At 37.4% G+C, this 17991-nt stretch overlaps 1 protein-coding gene across 1 annotated transcript in view; it reads right to left on the bottom strand.

Moving 5' to 3' along the window:
* The window catches only part of nckap5l (NCK-associated protein 5-like), a 291964-nt gene that overhangs the window by 86272 nt on the left and 187701 nt on the right, over positions 1 to 17991 (bottom strand). Inside the window, exon 7 of the mRNA XM_007896185.2 lies at positions 17313 to 17459. Coding sequence (XP_007894376.2) covers positions 17313 to 17459 — 147 coding nt within the window. The remainder of the gene's footprint in view (positions 1 to 17312; positions 17460 to 17991) is intronic.

The following is a 17991-nucleotide window of genomic DNA, read 5'->3' as shown; positions in this document are numbered from 1 at the left end:
ACCAAATGAGAAATTGAAAAAAATGTAAAAACCCGTAGGAAAGAGAATTGAACCCTTATGTCTGCAGGGATTTAAATCTGGAACCCAAGAAGGTTCAAATTGGTGTGTTTTTTCTGGAACTCTCTCACAAGCTTTCTGCTTAGGTATCACCTCTTCTCATTAAGTGAAATTGGAGCAACATTCTGGACAGTACAATTTGTAACTCACTAGCCTGAAAATCTCCACCTGAATTAATATGCAAAATCATTAAATAAAATATAAAATGAATAGTTACATTATGCCAATTTGATGCAATATAGAAGTTCTCCCGAAGACTGCGTGGACAGTGGAAATTCAAATTGCAATGAAATGTAATTTGGATGAATGTTGTAAGAACATAAGTGCATAAGAATTTGCTGGCGAAAGAAGACCAAGGTCCATCCAGTTCGCCCTGGCAGTAGCATGACATGTCGCGTCCCAAACTATATATTGTATCGTGAGAGAAGAATTTCACTCGTTGTGTATAATATTATCAAAGCTGCTTGTATAGGTTCAATGTACAGTTTTTTACAGTCCATAACTCAAACTACAAAATTCTAAAGAAATTCATTTCTTTTTTCATATTTAGGTAACATTTTGTTTTGGTCAGCTGGGTGGCTGACACATCCGGAAACCCATCCCTATGCGTAAGAGTATCCAAACCATCATGAGAAATAACAAACATAAAATGAGTACAGAATATTAATTGAAACTGCAAGCACTGGAAGATCATGCAGTTTCTTATGGTTTCTTAAAAGTTATCACTTTCCTCTACTTTGTCCTAATAGCACACGCTTTCAAGTAAGTAATCGTTTCTCAGGGGTGGGGTGGAGAAAGGAGGCGGGAAAGGAAATAATTTGCTCCAACTCTGCATTTTTCATTTCTAAGAGGAGCTATATCTTTCAACTCTCCTTATCTCTATGCAGAGTTCTCTATCAATACCTCTGATTCTTCCATCTTGGATTTCAAAGGTCTCTTTGTTAATTAAGATAAGCAAGCATGTGAGGTAAAGACCTTTCCTTCTTTGCCTCCTTCTTAAATATGGGTTTGGAAAATTTGTGATTTAAGGGGGCAGGGGAGAGGCTTGAAGTTATTGACTGCTGGGATTCTGCCTTTCCTAAGAAGGAAATATAGCTGGGTTAGGTAGAAATCTTGATAAATGGCACAATGTTTTCTTACTTGCAAGCACACTATAATTACAAAAATGTACATCACGAAGGCAGAAAAAAGCACAACCTCCCTCCAATGACAAGTCACTATCTTTCACTATTATCTTAACAATGTGGAAGTCAATTGCTAAAATTTAACTTGAGGAAATTAATCCTTTAAAGAAAGAAGAAATGAGTAGAGCTGCATACTGACTGTGGAGATAACGCACCAGGAAAAAAGATTGACGAGTCAGGAGCAAAAACACAGTAGACCGGCAGGTCAGTAGCTGCATTAAACATTGATTAATAAAGACAGTATTACAAAAAGGAAATATTAAACAGCATGATTATATTTTCACCAGCAACGATAACAAAATAAAAGAGAACATGGAAAATGTTACTCTTAGAACCACTATTTTTCTGATACTTTAGGAAATCAAGGTCTCTCATACTGTAGTGTGTGAAAGTATCCTGTTATCTGTGCAAGTATATCCTTACATGGAAGTGCAGGTTTTACCAACTACTGTAGTATCTGAATGCCAAGTACAATGCAGGACCTCGTCAATTGTACCATCTCATCCTCTGCTGAAGGTCCTGACTCACTCTGGCATATACAGTTCAGCGGGCAATGGGAATCTGAACCACTTATCTTAAACCGGTTCCCCTGCAGAATTTGCATTGATTTGGTGGTGTCTTCAAACTCAATCAAAGCAAACACCAATATAACTAGCCTATAAAAGAAGCCTAACCATAAAATTACAGGTGTTGAATCTTCAAACACACAAGATTTAAATGCAATCTCAAATTGCTGAAGCTTAAAAGGGCTTTAAATCAGGCTGAATATCCCTGCAATCAGCAGTGGGACGAGATATACTCCAACTTAAAAACTAATCACTGCAGAGTCAGTGAACTGAAGTGTGTTATTTTAAAGCAGACTTGAAAACGTATGTGTGGCACAGAAATTAAATTCCAACTGGAAGGTTATACACTCAAGAGAGTGAAATTCTTTTGGAGATATTAATGAAAGACAAAACAGTTCAGCCATAGAAATCAACTAAGCAGCATAGCTAGATACGAGCAGAATTCAAGAACAACGGTGGTCATATATATCGTCTTGTAGTTTACACAATAATCAACTGTTTTGCAGCCAAGCACATTGATTCTAAGAGTTGTACATTTGTCAAAGAATGAAAACAAAGTTAAAGGCTGTCAAGAAACTCCTGACCTCATCCTTACCTAATTTTTGAATGTGCAGCGTGTGTATGGTGTAAAATTCGAATCGTTTACAAATTATAATGTGGATATAGATACTATAAATCACAGTAATAAATGCCAAAAGTTCTATTCATTTATTTTGTACAAAATGAATTAAAATGTTGTTGCAGGGATTTGTGATACAATTAAAGGAGTCATGAAAAAGCGTATGGGAAATCAGTTTAACTTAGGGAAGGGTAAAAATCTTAATTTATATTGTGTGACACTCAACCTCCCAAAAAAATATCTGGAGTATAATTGCACAATTATCCGTCCTTCGGATGAGATGTTAAACTGAGGTCCAGTTCAGGTGGACGTTAAAGATCTCATGGCACTAATCGAAATGGGGAAGGGAGTTTCTCCTGATGCCCTGACCAACAAATCCCCCAAATAGAATTGTTTACTCACTCCACGATTGTTCCTGGGACATTGCTGTGCTCAAATTGGCTCCCGCATTCACCCACAAAATACACAGTCACTGCACTTAACAGTAAAACCTGTGAAGCGCTTGGAGACATTTTGATGACATGATAAAGCGCTATATCCAATGCAAGGCTTCTTATTATTATATATTAGTTTATTTTTCTTTATTTCTGTACCATTTATTCCCAATGCCACTTCTATCTTGCAACAGCTGTTCTATCCCTACTTTGGATGGTATTTTAATCAAATTTTAACCCAATCTCAGGTTTGGCAAAGATGGTGCTGCCTTTGGATTCGGATCACTTTATCCCAGATTATTTCACCCTGTGAAAAATGGAAATAAGCCATAGATTGAGAATGACCATATAGCTAATACCATATGTGTATCAATTAATAGGTGTCTCCAGATATCTAACCATTATATACCTGCCTGCAAAGAAAAGAATATGTGTTGTTTAACATAAATATAGAAGAAATGGGACAGAGATATAGCTAAATGTGATTCAATCTAACTGGCACGGTTGGATAGTTAGAGAATACCAATAGATAACATGGCTCATTTCTGATTCTCAGTAATAATACTATTAATTGGATATATTCATCTTTCCAGATCACATGTTCAAAACAAACCATCCTAAGTTTTTTGTTGCTCCAGGCTCCTAGATTAATGGACAGGCGAGGAATGAAACAGAAATAATGACCTGCAAAGTATGTTCATTTTAATTGTATTCAGCCTCCCTGAAATGGAAGAAAGTTACAAGTGTTTTCTGTGCATGTTTGCATTAAAATGGGCCAAAGCCTGTGAATATTAAGCAAATGAGGTGTGATCTGGGTATCGTAAAGCACCTGTTTACTTAGTAAATTATAACAAAGGCAACAGCTTGCATTTTCAGAGTGCATTTCACATAGGAAGTGTCTTAAAGAGCTTCACAACTGGGAAAACATGTGTGTAGACTTTTTCTGCATGAATATCATAAAAATCAGTTGACTGAACATTTCTTGCTCAGAGTACCTGAAAATGAGCCTAAAACACTGGGATTTCTAATGGAATTCCTCACGAGTGCAACAACATACTAAAAACAAAGAATCCTGGTTAACCAAAGTGTATACTGCTGACCCTCAGGAATACTTCTCCAAAACAATCTACTTTCAGAGCCAAGATCCATGCGGTCAACATAAAGTACTTCCAGTTACTTAAAGGAGAACCCATTTCAACTCAGTTGAAATAGATGCATTTTAGACTACAAATCATGATATCCTGCTCTCAGGCACAAAACTTGCCAGTACTATTTACTTCTGGCACAAATCTACACCCTTCAATTTTTCCTATCATGAAACTCACCAACACCAGCTGTTAGCTTGGCTTAGTGGTTAGCATTCTCACTTCTGAGTCAGAACCAAGCAAGTTCAAACCTCACATCACAATTTGAGCTCATTCTCTCGTATTGAAGGATTACTGTGATAGAATGAACAAGGGGAAACTATTTCTGCTGGCAGGTGGGTCGGTAACCTGAGGACACCGATTTAAAATAGTTGTTAAAAGAAATAGAGGGGGGTGAGGAGAATTTTCTTCACACAACGAGTTGTTCGGATCTTGAATGCATTGCCTGAAAGGGTGGTGGAAGCCGATTCAATAACAACTTTTAAGAGAGAAGTAGATAATTATTTGGGGAGGACAAGTTTGTAGGGCTATGGGGAGAGAGAAGGGGTGTGTGATTGATTTGGATAGCTCTTTTCAAAAAGCCATCACAGACACAATGAGCCGAATGGCCTCCTTTGGTGTAGTCCTGTAGCTCAGTGGTTAGAGCACGCACCTCGCAAGCAAGAGACCTGGATTCTATTCCCAGCAGAGCGAAATGTTGGGCAAGTTTTCTTACTCCACACGCCTCTGTTTACTTAGCAGTAAGTAGGAATTCAGATTGTTAATCGATTGGCAGATCGCTTTTCCGGGGATAATAATCCTGAAAAAATAATAATTTGGTCACCCAATCCACGACTGTTTGTCCAGCGCCTTGGGACGGTCTCTCGACGTGAAAGGCGCTTTACAAATGTAATTTTGTTGTTGTTTGTGGAACACTGCTGGGCGCAATTGGCTTGCGCATTTCGGCCACAAATATACAGTCAATTCACTTTACAGTATATTCTGTGAAGCGCTTTGAAATGTCTAGAAGACATGAAAAGAGCTAAATCAAAATGCAAGCATTATTACTGCATTGGTGGAAAACTTGGAATTGTTGGTTTCAGACATTAGACTGAGATCCTGTGTGCCTGTACACGTAGATGTTGAAAATCCCATGACACCACTCAAAAAGGGAAGCGAGTTTTTCCCAGTGTCCAGGAAAACAAACCTCAAAATTAACTAGTCACTCACTTCACAGATCTCTGGGGGACCTTGTTGGTATTTACCTGTAAAATACAGACAGTATATTTGACAGTAATTATCTATGAAGTGCTTTGAAATGTTTGAACTTGATATTACAGAAAGATGAAAGTTTCATTCTGTCATTTTTTCAATCAGCTGTCAAATGCTTCAAGAGTTCCTCTTATATAATATAAATAATATTATGCTGGGCCGTCCCCCTGATGTGAAAGGCGCTATACAAATGTCATTTTGTTGTTGTTGTTGGAGGGATAGGAGTACTGGGAGGACTGCAGCAGGCAGGTGATTAACAATAACTTGCACTTACTTGCACCTTTCATGTCGAATAGCATTTGAAGAGGCAACAACAACAATAAGATTACATTTGTATAGCGTCTTTCACGTCAGGAGAATGTCCCAGGGCGCTGGACAGTGTACAGCATTTCAGACCCAAGCTGGAGTCAGGGGGGGAGGAGGGAGAGTGGGAATCCGAGCGAGGAGGAAGTCAGCCTTCATTATGCACTCTAATTCATGAGGCTTGAGCATGCAACCTTCTGACGTGAGAGTGCTACCAACTGAGCCAGGCTGACATGTGGCATTTTCACGAACAAACATGTACAACAGAAAGAAAATGCATCCGTTTCACAAAGCTAACTTCCCCTTTGAAATCCTACATATTTCTGTGTATCTGTTGACTTGGACTTACTCTTAGTCATGGACTCCCATTTAGGATCAGAGATCAAATCCGTTTATGTGATACTTTTGATCAGGCAGGCTGTAGAGACCGTAACCTTCACTTAGAAAAGACGCCTCACTACTTGTGACAGACAAGCCAAAAAACAAACATATAACTAGAAAAATAAGCAAGGATCAGCACTGAGAAAATACTCACTGAGATGAAAGATTTGACATTAATGATTTTTATTGAAAATATTCCTTTTTTTATTTTTTGGTTATCAAAATGCACTTTTACTACCAAAAGGATGATGGAGTAACCTGCTCCCGAACTTTGATTAATGTTGTGTTTGGCCAGCTAGCAAGAGGAATAAGATGAATTTCTAGGCCCCCCTTTTCTCATTAAGCACTGTTAACCTGTTTCAGAACTGTTAGTGAACATGGATTACTACTGCAGTCCTATTGACAGATATATTTTTGATATTGGAAATATGACACCACCATAAAGATGCATTCCACTCTCAGCAATCTTTTACTTAAGTTATAATGATTGCACATTCATGGTTTTGCTAAGAACACACATTAATCCCCTCCTATAATGTTCATAATATCCAAACTGTCAAAGTTTTTAGAATTAGTCAGAGAATTTAACATATTCTTGAACCTCATTAACAAATGGTTTGCTTTTTATCCTGCTTGGAAGGCACATTGTTAGCAGAATCGACCTCTGCTCGAAATATAATTGCAGACTTTTCCTTTCCAACAGTTCATTGCACCATTTATACAGAAACTCTCCTGCCTAACTACTTATTGCTAAAACTAGTGTCACTTCACCACAGCACTTGACATAACTTGTGGCCTAACCAGAGCATAAATGCCGTTCAAATTTCAGTACTCAAATTGGGTGTAATTGAATTAAGAACAACTTCTGGTGAAGGATTTTGCTGGGGTCTGAAAGCAGCAATAGAAAATCTTACTTTTGAGAGCCCACACATTAGAATTNAAAAAACACCAATGAACATAATAACAAACCACTATTTACCTCACTCGTTAAACTCTGAGAAATGGTGAAATTTAATATCAAACTAAATTGCTAATTAGCAGCTAGTTCTACAGCTGGAATTCAATTTTAGCACAGGGTGAGATGACACTTTGATGATCAAAGACATGTGAATGGGACATATGAACCAGTACCAAAAAGAACATATTTGAAGATATGCAGAACTGTAAGTTTTTAGAATGATGGATCATTATTGATCCTGCAATATACTGTATCAGCAGTCATAATATGTGATTGATATGTGACATAATATGGGCTCATTGCCTCCTATTGTAAATCTATAATAGATTTTCTGTAAAAGATAGAATTATAGAATTTAGCAGACAGGTTCTTTCAGAAATTGCAGAAATACATAAACTTAAGCTTCTTTCAGCAGAGTTTTAAAGGACATGACTTTAACATTCATTTAAGGATATGTCACCACAGATAGTGAGCAGATAGTTTTCAAAGTTCTCTGCACCCTCCCTCTGGAATTCCATCCCACAGTCCCTCCATCTCGCCCCCTCCCTCGCCACCTTCAAGACCCACATCAAGAACCATGCTTTCGATCTCCCTGCTTCCCCCCCTGCCCTTCACCCCAACCTTCAGCTGGGGTCCGTAACTCTTGTCTGTCCAGCGTCTTCGGACCTCTTCCCGACGTGAAAAGCGCTTTACAAAATGTAATTTTGTTGTTTTTGTTGTTGTATTGGAACATCAAGTTGCCGTTAATTATTCCCAAAAACTATGGAATACTGATATTAAGTCCTGACATGAAGTCGTGTAGCTCAGTGGTTAGAGCACGAGGTTCGATTCCCGGCAGAGCAAAACCTTGGGCAAGTTTCCTTATTCCACATGCCTGATAATAATCCCTCAAGAAAAAAAATAATAAATTGGTCACTTCAATCGACGACTTTGTGGGACACTGCTGTACACAATTGGCTGCGCGTTTCGCCCACAAATATATAATCAATTCACTTTACAGTATATTCTGTGAAGCGCTTTGAGACGTCTCGAAGACGTGAAAAGTGCTATATCAAATGTGAGGATTATTATTATTATTTATTACTGTTCTAACTGCAGAATTCTACAAAGTGATAAGATACAATATTTGGTCTAACTATTATACCTTCCCCAGAAAGACTGGCTCAACAATTGGACAAGGCTATACAAATTCTATACAAGAATCTTAGATCTAGCTCCACCAATACAAGAAGTTGCATTTATATAGTGCCCTTCACACATCCTGGAGCACTTGACAGTTGCGGAGTCTGACACCGAGCCAGGGAGAGGGAGGGGGGAGGTGACCATAAGCACGATCAAAAAGGAAGGAAGGTTTTAAGGTGCGATTTGAAGGTGGGTAGGAAGGGGCAAGGCGGAGGGATTGAGGGAGAGAGCTCCAGAATTGGGGGTAGTGGCTGAAAGCATGGCCACTGATGGTTGAGTGAAGGGCTCAAGGGACAAACAGGAGGCCAGAGCCAGCTGAGCGGAGGCAGTAGGTGGGGAGTGGGGGGTGAGCAAGTCGGAAAGCTCGGGAGGTGCGAGGGAATGAAGGGATTTGAAAACTAGTGAGAGGATCTTGAAATCAATCTGTTCGGTAATAGGGAGCCTGTGAAGCCTGGCAAGGACTGGTGTGATGGGGGTACCGAGTTTTGTGTGGGTTAGTATCCAGACGGGGGAGTTTTGAATTAATTGAATTTTGTGTATGGTAGAGCTGGGGAGACCAGCAAAGATGGAATTGGGAAGTGACGGAGGCATGGATGAGTTTCGGTAGGTTGGTGGTGAGGTACAGATAAAGGTGGGCAATGTGACAGAAGTGGAAAAAAGTGTTCCTGGTTAGGGAACGGATGTGGGGTAGAAAGGAAAGCTGGGGCTCGAACCTGACGCCTAAGTTGTGTACGGGTTCAGTGAGTTTGAGGGAGAGCCCGGGGAGGTTGAGGAGTTCAGACCTACAGGAGAGAAGATGTTGACGGGAACCAAAGGGTGCGGCTTCCACCTTGTCAACATTCACCGATATGCAGCAAAAAGCTTGGTATTTTTATGGGTTGTGTAACGATCAATAAAGTTTGAGTATGTGAGGAATGGTTTATCAGCAAGGACTATATCTTGAAAACCTTTGAGCATTTTGTTATTATTAGGTAAATGAAATCCAGTATTGTAAAAGGTCATTGCCTTGCAACATAGAAAGGATTTAGATCCAACTATTCATAATGCAACAATTTTATAATAAGTAGAGGAAACATCAAGTTCTGTGTGCAATTTGTTGCTGCATTCGGAACCACATTTAAAAGACTGCCGTGCGTCTTTACAATCTATTAGTACCATTACATCATTAAAGAATGTTGGCTTATAAATTATATTGGGTTAGAGGAAAGTCACACAATGACCTAGTTATAGAAACCTTGGACATGCTATTTGATAAGAACGCCATAGCGGATGTTTCTGTCAGTGTGAAATACTTTATTCAAGCTCTCATTGATTCCTATTCACCCGGCAGCAATCAGATTTTCACACATGAATTAAGCCTTTCATTAGAAATCGTCATAGTCAAGCTGTTCACAGTTATGTTTTTTAGTTGCCAACAAAACAAGTCTTTCCATCCTTTTTAAAATGATATTATTTACTTTACTCAGTCTTTTACTAATCCTTTTTCTTTCCCCAAATATATTTGCTCTATTTCATATTGCTGTTGAACATTTCTACTAAATTTATCTTGTAATTAATCACTCAGAAATATACTGTATTACTTTTCAAAATGGAAATGTTGTGTTGGTTCACAGAATTAGACACAATATTTGTAATGCTTGAATAGAAAAATTCTTGACAACTAGTTTCCAGCAAGAATCAGATTGTTCCTTCAACCAACTCTTCCAGGTGGTGTCAGGATCAGATTAATCTCATTTCCAATGGAACCAAGTCTACACCAGACACATTATGCTGAACGTAGCATTTAATTTGTCAGTCACAACTTCCAGAAGCCATGAGAAAAGAATGCAGAAACTAAAAACAGAATACTATACTATTGCTCCTTAGAGAATTGACTTGGATACAGCACCAGAGAAACTCACGGAGACCTATTTCACAAATGACTGACTTTATTTTCAACGCATTCACTTACTGTTTTTCAAACTTAATAAGTATGGCACATTGACTTAATGTGTATCGTACATGTGCATCGTGTCCTTCAGAAAAATAACAGTATGTCAAAATGTAGTGTCAATAAGAAGAGATCAGTCTAATTGCTCAGATATCCAACTTGACCATCTTTATCAGTCGTCTATAATAGCCTTGTTGATCAAACTCCCCTCAAAACTGTTTTCACCCTTACTGCACAATGGAACTGAATTAAGACTATTAATACTTTCAGGCAGGCAGAGAGGTGGGGGACTCCATAATGGATTTCCAGAGAGCAGGGGCAGAATGACTACAAGATCGCTCACCAACGGTGGGGGAAGATCAGGCAGGGGAGATGAAGCAGGCTGGTGTTATTCCCTATGATTGCACACCAGTTAATGTTATAAGTGCCTAAAAAATGCATTTTAAACAACGTTACTTAACAGAAAGTGTAATCATCGTCAAATATACTGTAACATTTTAAAGCAAGAGGTCTTCGATTTGTGCAGAATTTACAGATATGGCTAAATCTATTCCATGTCTGGCTCTTATATTCAGGTTCGTGATCTAACATCACACAAAAAAAGGACCTCGGTGAAATTTGAAAACACTTCACTGAGATAAATGAAAGTATCTCCAAAAGGAATAGTCCCACGTTCAAAACGTGGGAGTAATAATGAAGTAAAGCAGCAAGTGATCTGTGGGGGCGCAAAATACCAACATGCGAGTTGGACTTTTCCGAAGGAGGATCAAAATGCATGAGACACAAGTAGATATAGCCACGGGTGTAACTAAGGATTACTTCAGCATAAATACGGCAGCAGGAGTGAGAAAAAATATATCAAGCAAACTGAAAGCCTGCAATATGCTGTACAGCTCATAGAAGAGAACTTCCTTTATTTTATCAAAATTCCAAAGGTCGTGGGGTCATAAAGATACTCAATCTGCCTCTGCCTACAAAAACAACGTTGCAACCTTCCAGCCCAACAGTTTCAAAGTCACTCTTTGAGGGCGAAAAATGAGCCACAAAGTCAACTCGTGCAAACGCTGTGCTCAGTGAAAGCTTAGCTTTCTGCACAGTTCAGAATAGTCAGGAAATCAGCCCCTCAATGGTTAGGCTGTTCGTTCACTTAGAAAATTGTATTGGATTGTAAAATGAGACTGCCACTGGTGCATTTGACTCACATCACCGGGATGAACAGTAGCAACAGCAAAACAACAACTTGTATTTATACAGCGCCATTCGCATCGGTAACATCTCAAAGGGGGTGGAGTGTGGGGGGGGGGGATGGAGGTGACTGAAGACAAGGGCAAAATAGTAGGTTTTCAGGCATTTTTTTAAAAAAGACAAATAGAGAGGGGACGAGGTGAAGAGATTTATGGAGGGAGCCATATATTCTAAAGGGGTTTTGTTTATGGCTCTATGCTTCATTGTTTCTTATAGGGAACAATGGGCATGCCAGAAAGAATTGCTGGGACGTCTAAATGCATGGCCAGAGGAAGATTTAGCCCAAGGTAAGATATCTGGACTTGACTATTTTGGTAAGTGGTAGCCTGAAATTTCAATAAAAATGCATTAAAATAGTAAGGATAAAATAATCAACACTGCAAATGTGAATCAGGAAGATGGTTTCTTCTTCACAGCTTTTCTCAGCTCAGGGTGGAATTGACACATTAAAGGAATATCATGATTTTTTATTGTAGCAGGAAAATAACAGCCATATCACAGAGTCTGTATTGGTTAGAACTGTGAATACACTGAAAATTATTACCAAGGATCATTGAAATGCAATATCCTTTTTTCAATAACATTTTGGATGACAAGAGCTGTTCTTCATCCTCATCAACCTTGCTTCCGAAAATATAAACAGAAAGATGTTCGCTATTTTATTTTTTAACTACATTAGTGAAGTCACCCAAAACGTCTGCAGCTATAGCAATCTCCATTAAAAATAGCTTGAGGAATATAAAACGATTCATGTATTTACCACTAGAGGATGCTATAGTGCTTTGTGGATGCTTTGCCGTTAGCATAATACTTGTCCCCCATTTATAATGCTATCAGCAGGGTAAAATTGGAGGTATTCCTGAGAGCAGTATGACTAGGAAGTTATGGTTATACAGCCTGCTCACAATTCCTTTGAGCTGGAAAAAAGCTGAGCTCTATGCTGATGTACTTAAATGCATACAAGGAGCTCCATTTAATGGTTTTAACTACTGGCAAAGGAGATTTGCAAAGTAAGAAAGTAGCTGATGGAATATTAATTGGAAATGTAAAGGCGGTGTGATGTGTTGCCTCAGCGCTTTTTAAATTCAAAGCCTTAAAAGGATAGCTGTGTACAAGGAAGGCTCCATCCACCAGCCTGAAATTTGCAATGCCGCATATAATACACATTAGAGATTGGTTCCAATTAAAAGATTACAATCATGCAAGATACTTTGGTGTCTGTATCACACCTACATGCATTTATCCTCAACACTTTTGTCCATGGGGAGGGGGAGTGGAAGAAGTGATAAGAGTTTGTGAGTTTAGTTTAATGAAGATTTTTTTTTAAAAAAAGACTTTCAGAATCAGCTTCCAAATTTCATCCGCAATGTCAGCTCTTTGTTTAATGCATGGAGGTTTCCATTAAATATAAATTGCTGTTCACAGTGATTAAATCATGACATCAATGTACACTAGGCAGTTCACTGTGGGATAGTTTCAGACTGTTCTACATTGTCTATATTTACATAAACATCTTCCCAGGAATAACATTTATCGTACAGATGCAAAGCATATGTAAAGAGAATGATTTTCTTGTCAGTCCCATGTGCTATGAAGATGTTCAATCTTTTCAGCAGAGGTCAATGTCAGGAACCCGCTATTTGAGCAGTTTTGCCATCCGTCTGTCTGGTTTTATGAATGGTAGAAACTCTTGGACAAAAAGAAGAGATCTTATCTTCTATGTGAATATACCTCCTGAGTATCCCTGAAACTATCCTTCATTGTTATAACAGAAGGAATTTGAAGTAAAGTTTTATGTCTTCTTCAGGTCTAATCATTTTATTAATATGATTTTAGTAACACGAGCATTTATCAGGCGTTAAGTCATTTATGACTCATTTGGTTATTCAGCTCCACCCAAGGACACAAGGTGACTTATCCTTTTGTTCCAAAGCATATCTAAGTGCAAATATATCACCATGAACATTGGTAAACAATGAATGATCCAACTGTTTTGAAAAAAAATGTTTTTTTGCATCAATATGCATACATCTTCTGAACATTTTTATCTCCTGAATGAATTAAGCACCAAAGAAGTGATCAAGGAGTCTAAGGTTGAGAGTAGGATATAGGGTACCATTTTATTCCCCTCAAGCAGATTGTTATATACCTGATTTACCAATCACATATTTGCTTGGTGTCAAACATATTCATTTTCTTCAATGCTCTTTGCATAACGCATTAGCTGATTAAGGATGGGAGAAAGTGTTAATGAATACAATTTACCCTCCCAGACTGATTAGAATAGGTGACCTCCCAAAGAGAGACATTGTCTACAGTACTAGATATTGCTGATCCTAAAATGCTATTCAGGAGAATTCTGTAAATCAGTAGAGGAAATATTTACCCTGCACCAGCTGCTAATCTCAGGGCAATACTATGAATAAATATAACATTGATGTGGAGATGATTTTTTTCTTTGGAGAAACGAAAAGTTCTTCCAACTTATCAATGAAAAACACTGGCAAAAGTCATCAGATTACAAGAGAGATATAGTTGAAGCCTATTTGACCTTAGGTGTCCAGAATACAGAACCCCATCTTCTTTCCGTTATAGTATCAAACTGTTTCTTAAATAAGATTTAAGAATCTGTTTCTCAATTGTACTAGACTCAACCACACTTTTCAATAAAAACAAATAACTGACTTCTACATTTTTTGGAGCATTTTAAACGTTTCAATCTGATAAATAATATTTGTGTAATTGGGGTATATTATATTTTGTGTTATTTCTGATGGATATTCAAAATTCAGTATGACATACCACCATTTACTCCAAATAATTGCCTTTATGTAACTTAAGTTGTTATTAATGAATCAGCACAATTTAGACAACAATATAGAACTTTTGATTTTTACAAAACGAACTACAGAAGAGTTAGGATTTGGGGTTAAATAGACGATTACCACAACTCTACACAGGTAGCACTGTACACTACAATTATAGTCCTGTATACACACAATACAGTAGGTTGGTCTTATTTGGAAATTGCTGCATACATTCAGTCTTCTCTTGGGCCAGTGTCTAATGTTACAGAACAATCTTTGACAATGTATATTAAAACTGAAGTACTGTAAGTATTTCAGATTAATCAATAAACTTATAAAATGAAAAGCACATTTAAATTGGTTATTGAATGGCTATGCACTTCGGGACCTGGATGTGGTGTAAGACAATAATCCTGTAGTATTTGGGTCTACAATTCAACCTGGATGCTAAAACTGCAAACTAATCAATAGCCTATTGTGATAGGAGGTAAGTGTAGTTTACATGCAAATAAAATGGAATGAAATCAATCTAAAACAAGCAAAAAAAAGAAATATTCATCAGATTTCACATCAATCTAAAATTACATTGCAGAGTAAGTTTTTGTAACAAAATATATGAAAATAGAAAATTATGTTAAAATGACTTGTCATTTTGTTGACATCTCACATGTGCTAGCATACAAAAATGGAGTGTATCAAGCTTGTAGTCTTATTCAAGAGTCAACACGCTCTACGGTACTAAAGTGTCCAGCCTATGCTAACACCAGTAGGTGCATTTGCCATAGCCTTTAAGCTCTTAAATACCTTTAAGAAAACCTTGATGCAAAATATCACAGTGTGAGGACATCTCCCACATGATACATTTCGTTCCCACGCTCCATAAAAAAGTGGCCCCACCCAAACAAGATGTGGATGAAAGATTACCTGAGCAGTATGTCAAATTAGGTACATTTGATCAGCTATTTGTGGTGAGTCCTTGCTACATTTCATGCATAAATCAATGCAAAACCAATGCAGTTCTCCCAGTGAAGGGATTCAGGTTGCAAGTGAAAAGGCAACTCAAACATGAACACAGAGTACATGTTAGTTTAGTTTTGAACTTGTCCACCAAAATGCCTTGAACCCTTTGCAGGTGGTCTCACTTGATACGAGCAGAGAACCCTTTGCAGACAGACCGTACCTTTATACAGTATTATATTTAAGTCTTAAGCATCTGTCTGTTCTATCATGTGTGAAAACAAGGAAATGAATAATATGATGCAACAACAACAACAGCAGCAACACGATTACATTTGTATAGCGCTTTTTACGTCAGGAGGGCATCCAAAGGTGCTGAGTACTCACCTAAATAAAGTCACAAAAGTCTTACCAATCAACAGCTAGCAAAAATATAAAGAACACTAAAATATTGAAATTCAACACCTATGTCAGCTCAATCTTCTCATTCATTTCTTAAAATAAATGAAATCAATCTAAAACAAGCAAGCATCAGAAGGGGCATCTGTGGAATTCCAACCATTGTGTAAGAGGTATTAAAGTATTTTGATCATAACCACATCAGTAAATTAAATGGGATTTCCTAGCCAGTGAAGTGGAAATGAGTGTTACTCAAGGGGGTTTGTCATTAGAATGATTACAATGCACAACTAATACCTGTGATTTGCCTGACAGCTGAGCTGGCTGGGATTATTTTACTTATTCCCTTTTTTTTAATGACCACAGAGTACTTCCGTAATTTCCATGTACTATTTGCAGTGAACACTTTGGCTAACAAATAAGCACAACCAGTGAAGATTAATAAAGAGGCATTTAGAGTGGAATCCTTAGTGATAAGCAATAACCTAGAGCTCTTTCAATTTTGTGCAATAATAGATACTTGTGTCATTAGGTGTAATAAATCACATTGCAGTATTCATGGGAATTTGCAGAATGCAAATTAATTTCTTCCAAAGATGTCAGTAATAAGTCTTAGTTAATTTACATAGTCTTAGATAGTTTAGAGCAAACACATTTGCCACATGTTTAACATGACACTGTCTCACAGAATCTTGGTCGTTAATAATTTCTTTCAAACATTTTTATGATCTCTGGATAATTAAACATTGAAAGGCAACTCAATAAAACAAAAACTGTGTGTTAATTACAGTAGTATCACTTTGTGACTCATGTCCCCCCCCAGGGAAGATTTAGAAGTCAACTGGTAAATAGGAAACTAAGGTGCACATCACAAGTAAGTGATGGGCATTCTTTTATATGTGTATATACTAATTCCAAAGTTCTGGACTGCCTGTCTTTGTGATGGACTGGTGATATCTTCAATCAATCCTAATCCAAAGCAGGATTTTCACTCATATTTTGTGAAGGGCAAATGTGCCGAGTAGTGAATCCACCAAAAGGCAACCCCATTTACTTAGTTTTAATGGCAGCATGTGCACATTATATATTCAGATTAGATTGAATCCCTATGCTTTTCATTGCACTTCCAACCCAAATTTGAAAAATATTTACATTATATATACATAAACACTCTGTATCAAATGCAATAATTATTGTTATATTGATGATGATTAGAACAGTAACACCCGCAGAATACATGAGTGATTAACGTTTACCATATGTGTATAAGATACTGTTTTATTGTGAATCCAATGGTTATGCATAATTGAGGAGAAATTAAAGCCTTAAAGCCTAAGTGTCTCATCATTCATCTTATTTTCTGCTCTCAACAGATACCATGTAAAAGAACCAAGTAAAATATTACCTGACACATAAAATGGCAAGGTTTATTACTTATTGTGCTGAACTATCAGGACATCTAGCATTTTCAGACAAAATTATATACTTGATTTTATCACATTGTAATAAAGGTACTTGAAGGTAAAAATAAACAGGCTAAAATGATTAGCAGGCTAAAAGTGGATGTATAATAGCAATAATATAGAATACACTGAATCTGTACCAGATGTTCCCACCCACGTGGCTCTGAGCAGCTGCTATAGCTCACTAACTCCAAAAGTTCTGTGCCAAAACTATATTACTCTGAGTATTTAAATGACAGGTGCCTTATTTCTGAAGGCATCATGTGTATATTTAAGACAAATACTGCTCTCCCCCACATATAAACACAGAGTGTATTTAGAGAAAAAAACACTTAAGGAATAATCTGTTAAAGATAGCCAGAAGATAACTTCAATTTTAATACTAAAGCTCTGATAACATTTATTGGAGACAGATTCCACTGTTTGCTTACCTCCAGCGATCTTAATCGTTTCAAAAGGAGTGTTGATTTTTCTTCCTCATCGGTATTGCAGCTTTCACCGCTGGAGTATTCAGCAGTTGCCATTTCACTGTCAGCAGTTGGCTCCTTGCATGATTCTACTTCATCTGATAATTTACCCTAAACATTCAGAACAACAAACATAAATATATAAAAATATAGCACAGAGCAAACAATTTTAATAAGACATATAGGTCTGTTTTTTTTGCTCTGTGTACACCAGCATGGATGCGCCATAGAATTTTAATGATTTTTTTTCACCATTGTAAAAATGAATGCAACACTTTGGAATGAAACCAGTCATTAAAAAATAGAAATTGGTAACAAAATAATAAAAAAGTAATTGTCGATAATGTCTGAGGAGACCGGAGCTACAAACTCAACATTGTCACAAAGAAAGATCGCCTACAAATACACAATTACTATACTTTATAATAAAAAAAGCTGTGAAGCACTTTGAGTTATTTCAATAAAATTCAATGAAGAGACGTTGTTAAGCTGTTTCCACTTGTTGGTGAGTGGAAAACTAGAGGGTGTAAATATAAGTTAATGAGTGATAGATCTAATAAGGAGTTTAGGAGGAATTTATATATATTATTATTATAGTATATATAGGAGAAACTTCTTCAAGCCGAGGGTGATGAGAATATGG

Source organism: Callorhinchus milii, unplaced genomic scaffold (assembly GCF_018977255.1).
Source record: "Callorhinchus milii isolate IMCB2004 unplaced genomic scaffold, IMCB_Cmil_1.0 Scaffold6, whole genome shotgun sequence".
In the NCBI taxonomy this organism is placed as follows: Eukaryota; Metazoa; Chordata; class Chondrichthyes; order Chimaeriformes; family Callorhinchidae; genus Callorhinchus; species Callorhinchus milii.
The sequence above is the reverse complement of the archived record's forward strand: the minus strand, read 5'-3'. Positions and strand labels throughout refer to the sequence as shown.